This window comes from Dromiciops gliroides, chromosome 4 (assembly GCF_019393635.1).
Source record: "Dromiciops gliroides isolate mDroGli1 chromosome 4, mDroGli1.pri, whole genome shotgun sequence".
Lineage (NCBI taxonomy): Eukaryota > Metazoa > Chordata > Mammalia > Microbiotheria > Microbiotheriidae > Dromiciops > Dromiciops gliroides.
This window is the reverse complement of record NC_057864.1, coordinates 482,596,438-482,609,921: the sequence shown is the minus strand read 5'-3', so window position 1 is coordinate 482,609,921 and position 13,484 is coordinate 482,596,438. Positions and strand designations below refer to the sequence as shown.

General features: G+C 43.8%; 1 protein-coding gene across 3 annotated transcripts in view; it reads right to left on the bottom strand.

Moving 5' to 3' along the window:
* Nucleotides 1-2,697: 2,697 nt before the first annotated feature.
* The window catches only part of EHHADH (enoyl-CoA hydratase and 3-hydroxyacyl CoA dehydrogenase), a 28,097-nt gene continuing 17,310 nt past the window's right edge, over nt 2,698-13,484 (bottom strand). For all 3 annotated transcript variants that reach the window (XM_044004907.1, XM_044004909.1, XM_044004908.1), the window contains 2 exons: nt 10,438-10,779; nt 2,698-5,550 (listed from right to left, as the gene is read on the bottom strand). In XM_044004907.1, the coding sequence (XP_043860842.1) occupies nt 4,289-5,550; nt 10,438-10,779 (1,604 nt within the window). In that variant the 3' untranslated portion in view covers nt 2,698-4,288. The remainder of the gene's footprint in view (nt 5,551-10,437; nt 10,780-13,484) is intronic.

The window sequence follows — 13,484 nt, the reverse complement described above, 5'->3', positions numbered from 1 at the left end:
AAGGGGCTGGGATTGGAGGAATCATCATCTGCTAAAAGCCCACTGCATTCAGACAGGGAAACTGAGGCCAGAGAGGTTGAACCCTTTTCTTCTGACTCCAAAACAGCCACTATTTCTACTCTCTCAGGCTGATTCATATTTCTTTTTCACGTCCCAGCTAATAGAATTTGCCCTCAACCCTATTCAGGTTCACCAGCATGCCTGGCTAGCATGGACCTCAAGAGTCTGTCTTTTGATCACCTCATCTTCTAGGGGTCAAGAATAACCAACGAGTATGAGCGCATTTACAACCCAAAGCTAAGGTGATTGGAGGATGGAGTCAACTGGCTCCATATTTTGCCTCTTGCTTTGCCTCTAATGCTCTCCACCCTTAATGGACCACAATACCTAACCTTTTTCTACTCTCCTGGGAAAACCCATGCATAAGCGTGGCAATGTTGATGCCCAGACTGTTTGTTCCAGCATAACCTGATTCCCTGTTCTCACCCTGACAGGCTATTTTCAGTCAGAAGAAAGCTGGCCAATAAATATTGCATAAAGATGCCTGAATGTCTGCAGGCAAGACTTGAAAAGCCTGTCCACGTGTCTAAGTACCGACCTATGTTGTGTGCTGGGATGAACATTAAGAACAGACTAGATGTGGACTCATTCAAAGGCCTAGTCCCACTGGGCACATCAGTCTAAAGAGATCTTTTTTTCTCCTCTTGTCATCCTAATTTTTTTTTTCCCGGTGAAGGAAGATGCCTATGGCTGAACACTTATAAGAAAGAGTCTCTGGCCTGCACCTTTGGTTCCCTAGAAAGTGGATGACTTCTCTCTAAATCTCAAGCCAACCAAAGAAGAAGTAGTTGGAGACCCTGGTACCAAGGGATGGTTGAAGGTTATCTCCTTTAGCCTTTGTCTTTAGGCTTATGAAAAGAATCCTTTTTGTTTCATTTTGTTTTATTGATGCCTTTTGTTTTTACATGACATTAATGTCCAAATATTCCCCTTTCCCAATTCCTAGCCAGTGAGTCTTCCTTCCTAACAAAGATTTTTTTTCAAAAGTAATGGGTATGGGGCAGCTAGGAAGTGCAGTGGATTGAGCACTGGCCTTGGAGTCAAAAGAACCTGAGTTCAAATCTCACCTCAGACACTTAACACTTACTAGCTATGTGACCCTGGGCAAATCACTTAACCCCAATTGCCTTAAAAAATATTTAAAAAAATAATAATGGGTATGGGGCAGCTAGGTGGCGCAGTGGATAAAGCACTGGCCCTGGATTCAGGAGGACCTGAGTTCAAAACCGGCCTCAGACACTTGACACTTACTAGCTGTGTGACCCTGGGCAAGTCACTTAACCCTCATTGCACCCCCCCCGCCCCCCCAGCCAAAAAAAAGTAATGGGCATTAGATGGTACCACATCCCATGGAGCATACAATGAACCCAGCACGTGGCCCTATGGAAGCAGCCAGAGTAGCTCAAGTTTTATATAGGATGTATTCAATTACACCACCACCACCACCCCACCCTGCTATGGAGTTTACTTCCCATTATGGAAAAAAAATAGAGTTCCAACAAACTAACCAAAATTGAACACATTGGACAGCATTCCATGCCCATAGTCCCCTACCCATCTAGTCCTCTCATTTTACAGAGGAGGTACCTTTAAATGAGTGACTCAATGAAAGAATGGATGAACAAGCATTTATTAAGCACTTGCTTTGTGCAAAGCACAGAGGTTACAAATAAAAAGAAAGACAGTCCCTGCTTTAAGGAGTTTCCCTTCACATAGGGAAGGTTTCAGCTGCAAGCCAGAGGGGAAAATCCCCTAGTCATCAGGGCCTGCAGCAAAGAATACTTCTTAATATAATTTGCACAGATAAAATTCTCTCCATTTCTGATATTGAACCATTTGATAGTAACAAGGATTTTTTTTTAATGTAGAAACAAAGTGTTTTGATAAAGGCTCGATGCAGAGTATACAGAGCATCTGTTTCCTATTTCCTTTTTTGTTTGTTTGGAATAGAGTTTTATTGATACCTTTGTTGTTATATCCCCAAAATTTCTCTTTGCAGCCTTCTTCTTGCCTCCTCCTAGGAAGTCTTCAATTATTTTTTTAACCTTTCTTCTTCTTCTTCTTCTTCTTTTTTTTTTTTTGTGAGGCAATTGGGGTTAAGTGACTTGCCCAGGATCACATAGCTAGTAAGTGTTAAGTGTCTGAGGCCGGATTTGAACTCAAGTCCTCCTGAATCCAGGGCCGGTGCTCTATCCACTGTGCCATCTAGCTGCCCCTAACCTTTATTCTTAAATTTTACCTTCTTCTCAATTACAGGTAAATTTTTTTAACATTTAAAAAAATTGAGTTCCAAATTTTCTCCCTTCTTCCCCTTCTCCCTCCTTAAGAAGGAAAGCAATTTGATATAGATTATACATGTGCAGTCATATAAAAATGTCCTTATTAGCCATGTTGCAAAAGAAAATGCAGACCCCAAAAAAAGCCCATGAAAAATAAAGTTTTAAAAGTATGCTTTGATCTGCATTCAGACACCATCAGTTCTTTCTCTGGAGGTGGGTAGCATTTTTCATAAGTCCTTCAGAACTGTTTTGGGTCATTGTATTGCTAAGAATAGCTAAGTCTTTCACAGTTAATCATCCTTCAATATTGCTGTCACTGTGTACAATGTTCTGGTTCTGTTCATTTCTCTTTGCGTCAGTTCCTATAAATCTTCCTAGGTTTTTCTGAAAGCATCCTGTTCATCATTTCTTATAGTACAATAGGATTTCATCACATCCACAACTTGTTCAGCCATTCCCCAATTGTTGGGCATCCCCTTAATATCCAATTCTTTGAGTGGCAAGAATTCTGATAGTGAAGACTTTGTTCTGTATCTTCAGAAGCTGTGGTAGCAACACTGCAGATACAGTTGCCAGATAGCATCCCCACAGGGGATGCTTCTTAGGATGATAGCTGTGGAGACTAGACTGGAAACAGGACCCTTGGTCTGGAAGGTGGTACTTTGGCCAGGATTCCTGGGTTTTACTGCTATAAGTGGCAGCTGGTGTTGGTAAGAAAGGCAGACAACTTCTCCATGATGACTGCTCCCCTCAAAGGGCAGGGCTGGAAGTAGGTCCAGTGGTATGGGACTCACTGCTTTTTCCAATGTTTTCAAGTTAAGGGTCTTGGGCTGTCTCCATTAGGGATTGAGAGGGGGTCAAAGTGCTGCTGGTGGTTTGACTTGCTTGGCACATACCACCTCCTGTCTATTCTTCAGGGTTCCTTGTTACTTTAGCTAAGTTCACTTGTCTTCCTTTGATAATAATAAGGAAGGTTTTTTTTAAGGGGTGCATTTGGGAGAAAAGACAAGAGTTCTATTTTAGATATGTTGAGTATGAGATGGCAATTTGAAATGCCTATCACCCAGTTGATGATTCTGGACTGAAGCTCAGGAGGCTGAGGATAGACACTTAGATCTGGGAGTCATCTTCAAAGAGATGATTACTGTACCCATGGAAACCAAATGAGAGTGTAGAGAGAGAAGAGAAGAGGTCCAAGGACAAATCCTAAGGGGGACATCCATGGTTAATGGGCACAACATGGATCCAGCAAAGTAGACTGAGGAGGGGTCAACAAATAGGAGAACTTCACGGTGTTCCTTAATTCTAGAGAGATGAGACTATCCAAGAAGAGATGGCCAACCACATCAAATGCCAAAGAGAGGATTGAACAAAGGCCATCATATCTGACAATGAAGAAATCACTGGTAACTCTAGGGAAATTCATTTCAGTTAAATGTTGAGGTCAGAACCCTGACTTCAGAGGACTTAGAAGAGTGAAAGAAGAATTGGAGGCACTGACTTTAACTTTCTCTAGGAGTTTGGGTAAGAAGGAGAGAAGAGACACAAAGTGATAGCTGGTGGAGATGGCTGGATCCAGTGACTCTGAGCCTGTCTCATACCCTGCATGCTACCAGAACCATTTCTTATTCAAATGAGACACTACCAACATGGACTGTTTTCACAAGACAGAATCAAGTAAAAAGAGATGGATTCAGATGCCTGGGAAGCAGTTTTGCGACCATGTGCTCCCAGAAGATCTGACCCATAAGTTGCTTATGATATTGAATTATTAGAATCACCTTACAGAAGCAACCCCCCAGAAGGGGTCACCATGCCCATGATTTTCCCCATCAATTTTGCTTTGCAAGCTTTTTGAAAGCCTTTGATTGAGTTTCTGTTTATTTCAACAATGTTTGCCTGAGGTTGGTATATGGGAGGTCTCACCTGGAGAGCCAAGGTAAGTGAAGTCATAGTTTATTGATCTGAAGTCCCCCTAAACTCTGCCAGTCCTGAAGAGGAGGGTTCCCCTGGGAGGCCAGTTTCTTCAGAAGATTGCAAGGCTCCAAGTTGGGGATGTCCAGATTTTTCTGGTAATATTTTTGTAATTTCTCAACCACTGTGGGTAGCCCCACCTCGGAGGCGTAGAACATAGGTCCACCCTTATGCTTCGGCCATCCATAACCATTATTGTAGATTACATCAATGTGTTCGGGGCCAGCGGCCATGCCTTCTTCTAAGATACGAAAGCCTTCATTGATGAGGGAATACACAGAACGCTCCAGGATCTCCTCTGGTGTTATGACCCGTGACTCAATATGATGGCGCTGCCTGTACTCAGATAAGAATTTGGAAAGCCAGGGATCAGGTTTGTGAATCCTGCCCATTGGTTTGTCATATTGATACCAACCTTTTCCAGTCTTCTGGCCAAGTCTTCCATGTTCACACAGAAGATCAGGAATTGGGCAATAGCGTTTGCTGCCACGTTGGCGCAAAGGTGTTCCTGGGGCTAGCATAGGTCCTGTGAGGCCTTGATCTTTTCGGGATTTCCAACCCACGTCCAATCCTGACAGATCTGACACTCGAAAAGGGCCCATTCTGAAACCAAACTCTTCCAGAACTTGATCAATTTCCTCTGGCTGGCTACCATCTTCTACTAAGAAATGATTCTGGCTGTAGAAAGCAAACAGCATTCGATTGCCAACAAATCCAAAGCAATTTCCAACAACAACGCCAACCTTTTTCATGGTTTTTGCCAAGCTCATGACGGTGGCAATGGTCGTAGGGGATGAATAACGACTGGGGATGACCTCCAACAAATTCATAACATGAGCTGGGGCAAAGAAATGGCTGCCAATGACCTGGTGAGGATGGCTCGTGGACAAAGCAATCTCATCAATATCCAGGGCTGAGGTATTAGTGCATAGAAAAGCCGAAGGCTTACATTTGGCTGACAATTTCCTGAAGACCTGTTTCTTCAGCTCAATTTCCTCAAATACAGCCTCAATCACTAAATCCATGCCTGCTACCTCATCCAGGGAGGTGGTAAAGTGGAGCCTTGGCTGTCTCCAATCTTGGCCACTCTGCTTCAGTTTGGAGACTTCTCGTCCTAAGAGGGAGAGAATCGCTGTTTTGGCCCAGTCCAGATGCTTCTCATCCTGTTCGATGGCAATAACAGGGATGTTGGCCCTGATCAGAGAGACGACAATGCCTCTTCCCATTGTCCCCAAACCTAGAGACAAAAGAAGAGATTGGTCCATGTGAGAAATAGCAAAGCATCTCAGCAGAGGAAAGGCTGAAATCAACCCTGAATAACTGGATGGACTTCATATATAGACACAAATGTTCCCTTATGTCAGGGCATCTAGGTGGCGTAGTGGATAGAGCACCAGCCCTGGACTCAGGAGGTCCTGAGTTCAAATGCGGCCTGAGACACTTAACACTTACTAGCTGTGTGACCCTGAGCAAGTCACTTAACCCCAATTGCCTCACTAAAAAACAACAACAAACCACCAAATGTTCCCTTATGTAAAGAGAAAAAGACTGGCCATCATATAGTACTAAACTGGTACTCTTTCTCTCTGGGCTCCCAAGCACTAGCCATTTCTTTCCCTGTGCTGCTGAACTCGTATGTGTGGATGAAAAAAAGCTTATAACTTACAGTGATAGGCAGCTACATGGGGTGGATAAAGAGCTGGCCTCATTCAAGAAGTCTTGGGTTTGAATCCTGCCTCTGACATCATACAAGTTGTGTGACTATTTTGACATGATCAAACTGGTTGGCAATGCCATCTTGTTCCACTCATCATCACTGTGATTTCCCAGACCATAATTCTCTTCTCTGACTACCATTCCCTATGGAAGTTCGGGGCGGGGGGGGGGGGGCAGGGGAGGTAGGGGGCGAGGTGACTGTCTCATTTTTGTATTAGCATCTCAAGTGCTTAGCAAAGTACCTGGAATGTACTAGATATTTCAAAAATGCATTTTTTTCACTCATCCATTTAACTTGGAGCCAAGCCTCAGGTGTGCCCTGTTGCTCACTCCCACAAGAGGTTTGGGCAGCTATCCCAGCCCTCAGAGACCTCTTTCTGGGTCTCTTGTAGGCTAGGCTGCACACAGAGGTAATGATTGTTCCCCATGTCAGCCAAGCAAAGGTATTGCTGTCTTTGGATAAAGGTGCTTCAGGCCCAGCTGTCGTAGAGACCCAGTCTGGCCCCAGCCATTGGGTTGGGGGTGACTGATGGCTTCCAAGCCAGTGGAAGTATCTTCCTACCAGGAGCGAATTGGGAGCTGGGTTCAGGATGCATCACTTTGGCCCTGGGTCCCAAGACAATAGTGCCATCCCTCATTGGCAGGACGTATACAGGAATTATTCTGGAGGCCGCCTACCTGACTCTCCTACTTTACATTTGAGAAAGCTGAGGCCCAGAGAAGAACATAGATCCCAGTGATGGAAAAGACTCTAGAGCCCATTGAGTCTGACCACTTTGCAGAGAAGGAAACTGAAGCCCAGAGAGGGCCAATGGTTTAACAATAGTTAAAGCAAAATCAGGACCCATACCTGTCTTCCCTTGCTCCAGCCTAGCACCTTTTGCTTACTCTTTGTCAGGCAAATGTTGGGGATGCAAATATAAGCAAAAAGAAAGACTGTCCCTGCCCTCAAGTGGATTACATTCTAATATTGAAAGACAACACAAAGCAGGGGTCAGGGAGAGGCACCTACATGATAGGACCATAATTGGCTAGCCTGGCCCTTCCTCAGAATGGAAGTACTAGGAAGAACTCACCGATAGGAGAAGGCAGCTAGAGCACGGTGACAAAGTCATTCTGCTTGCCCTCCTTCAGACACTATTTTTTTTTTTGTGGGGCAATGAGGGTTAAGTGACTTGCCCAGGGTCACAGAGCTAGTAAGTGTCAAGTGTCTGAGGCCGGATTTGAACTCAGGTCCTCCTGAATCCAGGGCTGGTGCTTTATCCACCGCACTACCTAGCTGCTCCTCCTTCAGACACTATTAAGTAGATGTGGCCCCAGAAAAAGGATTCTACATCTCCCTTAATGCAATCTAAGTTCACATCAGCTTTCTTTGCTGCCATATCACATATTATATGACTCATATTGAGCTTGTGGTCCAATAAAACCCCAGATCTTTTTCAGACAATCTTTCACCATGCCTCCCCAGTCTTGTATATGGGAAGTTGGTTTTTAGACCCTCCAATTTAAGACTTTACATTTATTTCTATTAAGTTTAATCTTATTTGATTCAACTCAGTGCTCTCACCTGTAAAGATCTTTTTGAATCCTGACTCTGTCATCCATTGTGATGACTAGACCTCCCAGCTTTGTGTCACCTTCGAATTTGACCAGGATGCTTTCTGTGGTTTCATCTAAGCCACTGACAAAAATGTCAAATAGGGGGCAGCTAGGTGGCACAGTGGATAGAGCGCCGGCCCTGGATTCAGGAGGACCTGAGTTCAAATCCAGCCTCATACACTTTACACACTTACTAGCTGTGTGACCCTGGGCAAGTCACTTAACCCCAATTGCCTTACCAGAAAGAAAGAAAGAAAGAAAGAAAGAAAGAAAGAAAGAAAGAAAGAAAGAAAGAAAGAAAGAAAGAAAGAAAGAAAGAAAGAAAGAAGGAAGAAGGAAGGAAGGAAGGAAGAAAGAAAGAAAGAAGAAGAAAGAAAGAAAGAAAGAAAGAAAGAAAGAAAGAAAGAAAGAAAGAAAGAAAGAAAGAAAGAAAGAAAGAAAGAAAGAAAGAAAGAAAGAAAGAAAGAAAGAAATGTTAAACAGCACAGGGCCAAGTACAGATCCCTAGGGTATGCCCTTCAAGACCCCCAAAACCTGCTGCTGCCATGCTTCCCTCTTCCTCCTACTTGCCCTCCTCACTTTCAAGAGGTTGTATTCTAAGAACTCCAATAATTATTATCATTATTACATTATAACAATTGAAGAGCACAGAACAAAAAATGCCTTTGTGAAGCACACAAAAACACCTCCTTTTTTGGCTAGCCCCACATGTGTAGTCAATTTAATTCAATGGATGTTCCTTAAGTAACTGATATATGCTAGTTACTGTGCTAGGACCTGACAGTAAAAATACATAAGGACAGGGCAGCTAGGTAGCACAGTGAATAGAGCACTGGGCCTGGAGTCAGGAAGACCTGAGTTCAAATCCGGCCTTAGACACTTGACAGTTACTAGCTGTGTGACCCTGGGCAAGTCATTTAATCCCAATTGCCTCGCTAAAAAAAAAAAAATACATAAGGATGTACAGAGGAGAGATTCCCTAAAGACACACAGGTCTTTCCACTGCTCCAGTTTCCAGGTGAGAGAATACCAATCTCATCAAGCTCCAGAAAAATGTGGTCTCCTAAATGAGATCCATAATCATTCTCAAGAGTTAGTTCTGACTATCCACACAAGAAAAACCAAGTGGATGAAAAATGTCCAGTATGCAAACAATGATATGCTGTTGGATAGACTCCATCAGTGCATATAGTTTGGACAGACCCTGGACAGTGAACAAGGCACAAAGTTGAATAGGAGAGCAGAATTTACTGCCTTCAGGAAAATTTCCATGCTTTGATTCCTTAAGCTTCTCCCCAAAGGATGGTCCATTTCTTTTGTTTTGTTTTTGTTTTGTGTTTTTTTGTGTGTGGGGCAGTGAGGGTTAAGTGACTTGCCCAGGGTCACACAGCTAGTAAATGTCAAGTGTCTGAGGCTGGATTTGAACTCAGGTTCTCCTGAATCCAGGGCTGGTGCTTTATCCACTGTGCCACCTAGCTGCCCCAGATGGCCCATTTCTTAAATATTTTTTTCCCGAGGATGCTGCCTGGTGGCCAAACATGGAATAACACAGTCTCCAAAGAATTAAAGCTGTATCCAAAGGTAAACATGGCAGCTGGTGGGGGGTATGAACAGGCTGCCCCACATTACCTATCAAGTATCACTCAAGGGAAGGAGAGTAGAGGATGTCATCAAAGAAACATTCAACTGGAGGAATAGATGGTTCCATCACATGGCAAGAGCAAATGATGACCCATGGCCAACCCACACGCTCCACTGAGAGCCATGCATGTGACATCCAAAGAACCAAAAGAAGGCCCCTAGCACTTTGGGTATTTATGGGAGGACATGGAGAAGAGTCCCTAGAGCTGAGAGGGCATGGGAGAGTTAAAAATCTGTTGCCATCAATGGAGGAAATCAGAGAATGGATAGAGTGTTGAACTTTGTGTCAGGAAGACCTGGCTTCAAAGCCCTCCTCTGATACTGACTAGTCGTATGACCTTAGCCAAGTCACTTAACTTTAAGCCTTAGTTTCTTCCTCTGTAGAATGGGGTTATTATTACCCAGAATGCCTATCTCCCAGGACTATGAGGCTTCCAGTGCTTAGTATACATTTGGCATATAGCAGGCACTTAATAAGTGTTTATTGACTGGTCCAAATAAGATAGGGATGTATGTATAGGAAAGTATGTTCTGAAAAAGAGCTGGGCATTTTAGTAAATAAAAAGCAGTATGTGTCAGCCATGAGATGAGACAGTTAAAACAGTGAGCGTGATCCTGGGCTATATTGAGAGCCATATCTTCTTGGTCTTTCTGTGCTCTGCCCTTATCCAACATCACCTAAAGAGCCCTAAAGTGGTATTCATTTTGGGGTGCCACAATTCAGGATGGCCACCGATAAGTTCAATGAGCAATCAGAAGAAGGCAATGAGGATGGGGAAGGTCTGGGAGTCAATGTTAGAGGAGGATCACTTGAAGAAACTAAAGGAAGGTTAACTGGAGAAAAGACCATACAGAAGGGAGAGTAGACCTGCTCTGATTGGTCCCAGAGGACAGAATCAGGAGCCATTGGCAGAAGCTGCCAAGAGGCCAACTGAGGTCCCTTCTAGCCCCCAGGTTCAATAATTCTGTGATTCCCCGAATGAGCAGAGATCCACAGGCCCACCAGCATCCTTAACTCAGTAACTCATCCCCTAAGCCATAGAGGGATTACACCTGTGTTTGTGGAAGAAGGGCAGAAGCCATCAAAGTCACAGAACCCGAAGAGATTGGGCCTCTCGCCCTAGAACCTCAACAAGGTTTTCTTATGCTCTGGTGTGGGTTTTCTTACCCACGACTGCTGCAGATGAGATAGGCTGTGCTGAGGTGGTCTTCCACGAGGCCCCAGAGGGAGTCGACCACTTCCCCACAGATCTCTCAGCAAAGAAAGCATACTGCAAAGCTCGAGCTTGTCCTGAACTCAGAAGGTACTGGAATAGCTCTTCCTCCTTCTTGCTCCCTTCAGGGTAGGGATACTGGACAGCGGCCTGGACGGCGTGGACACAGGCTTCCCGAGAAATACACCCTGGGTACTGTTTCCTCATCTTGAGCAGGGCTTCCTGGAAAATCTCGTCCATATTTGGCAGATCCTGAATCTTCCTCATCATGAGTCTCCGAGAGCCTGTGGGCTGACCTAAAAGAAAACAGAACTGAATGTACAACCTTCCAAAGGTCACCTGTGAGCACGCACATCCAGGGAAGGGAAATAAAAAAACACAAACAAGACTCATTTCACTAAGTAATCAGTGTTGAGATTTTAATTACACTCATTAGGACAATTAGTAAGTCCCTAATAATAGCAGCTGTGACATGTTCTCACTCTGTGCCTGTCCTCGCTAGCTAGCTTTTCATCAATTCGAAGTTTTCCGTTCCTTAATTCCATCATGAAAATGAACTTCGCCCTACTGCTCCATTCACATCCAACCTTCATTTGATACTAGGGAAGGACCTGATTCTGTTCATGGGATTTTAAAGCAAAATTGGAATCAGGTTAAGGCATTCTCTTAAAAAAATTTTTTTTAATTCAGAAGAATTTTCAGGACACTGTGGATTGTGACTAAGAAGGCTTGAATTCCCCTCTGATGCTGTGGGGTTCAGTGGGAAAGCATAGACTTTGGACTCAGGTTCTGCTTATCAAATTTCTATGCCTCTCCTCCTGAGTGAGTTCTGAGCTCTCTGCTAGCTCCAAATTTAGGATGCTATATTCCTGAGATAGGCATTAGATGGCACCATAGTGCACGGAGTGCAGGGCCTGGAGTCAGGAAGACATCTTCTTGAGTTCAACTAGCTGGGCGACCCTGGCCAAGTTCACATAAGCCTTGTTTGCCTCAGTTTCCTAATCTGTCAAATGAGCTGGAAAAGGAAATGGCAAACCCCTCCAGTATCTCTGCCAAAAAAAACCCAAGTGGGGGCTACAAAGAGTCAGACATGACTGAAACAACTGAACGGCATATTCCTATGATCCTATAGATTCTGGCAACATGAAAAGAGCACTGGCTCTGGAGTCAGAGGCCCTGAGTTCAAATCCTGGCTTTTCCACTTACTGCTTGTGTGAGCTTGGGCCAAACATTTTCTCTGGGCCTCAGTTTCTCCATCTGTAAAATGAGGGGGTTGGGCTAGATAGCTTCTGGGGTCCCCTCCAGCTACAGATCTAGTATCCTCTGAAGCCCAGAGCATCTTTGAGTATCCACACTGGCAATGAGCTGTCCTAAAAGCGCCAGACTTTCCCAGGGAGGATTCTTCGATATTTAGGCGCCCTCCAGTGGCCCAACTGTGAAATGTTGGGAACAGGAAGGGAAAAACCCTTGGGAATGAGACTCCTGAGTTGGAAGGAACCTAGAGTCTGGCCCATTCTTTTTTTTTTTTTTTTCCAGGGCAATGAAGGTTAAGTGACTTGCCCAGGGTCACACAGCTAGTAAGTGTCAAGTGGCTGAGGCCGGATTTGAACTCAGGTACTTCTGAATCTAGGACTGGTGCTTTATCCACCTAGCTGCCCCCAGTCTAGCCCATTCTTGAAGAAGAATCCCTTTTTTAACAATAATACCAGGGGCAGCTAGATGGTGCAGTGGATAGAGCACTGTGTGAATTACTGATTATGTTATTAAAGCATGAGTTTGATCATGCCATTCCCTGCTCAAGAGGCTTCAGCATCTAGGAGAAAATATAAGCTCCTTTGCCAGCATTGAAATTCCTTCACAGGGGCAGCTAGGTGGTGCAGTGGATAGAGTACCAACCCTGGATTCAGGAGGACCTGAGTTCAAATCTGACCTCAGACACTTGACACTAACTAGCTGTGTGACCCTGGGCAAGTCACTTAACCCCAATTGCATAAAAAAAAAAAAAAAAGAAAGAAATAAGAGAAAGAAAGAAAGAAAGAAAGAAAGAAAGAAAGAAAGAAAGAAAGAAAGAAAGAAAGAAAGAAAGAAAAGAAAAGAAAGAAATTCCTTCACAATCTTATTCCAGAAAGAAGCCTTTGCCAGGCCTTCATTTTTGCGATTTCCCTCTGAGACAACCCCTCACCTATCCTGTCTACATCTTCTCTGTACACACGTGTTTACACATTGTCTCCCCCATTAGATTGTAAGCTCCTCAAGGGCAGCACCTTGCCTGGTACATAGTAGGTGCTTAATAAATGCTAGTTAGTCCACTGACTCACTAGTCCACAGCCTACCCTTTTGTGCTTCTTAAAGAAACATCACTCCTGGAAGAGAGCAGAGCCAGGAGAACGTTGTTCACAGTAAAAGCCACATAGTGGGAGGATCAGCTGTGAAAATCTTAGTTCTTCTCAGCAGTGCAATGATCCAAGACAACTCCAAAGGACTCATGATGGAAAATGTTCTCCACATCCAAAAAAAAGAACTGTGGAATCTGAATGAAGATTGGACCAGACTATTTTTACTTTTTGCATTTTTTTTCTTTTTTGAGGTTTTTCCCTTGTGCTCTGATTCTTCTTTCATGACATGACTAATGTGGAAATATGTTTAATATGATTGTACCTATATAACCTATATCAGATTGCTTTCTGTCTTGGGGAACGGGGAAGGGAAGGGAGGGAGAAAAATTTGGAACTAAAAATCCTATAAAAACAAATGTTGTGGGGCAGCTAGATGGCTCAGTGGATAGAGCACTGGCCCTGGAGTCAGGAGTACCTGAGTTCAAATCTGTCCTCAGACACTTGACACTTACTAGTTGTATGACCCTAGGCAAGTCACTTAACCCCAACTGCCTCACCAAAAAAACAAAAAAAAAACAAAAAACCCAAATGTTGAAAACTATCTTTACATGTAACTGGAAAGAAATAAAATACTATTAAGATAAAAAAAAAACCAGGGCAGCTAG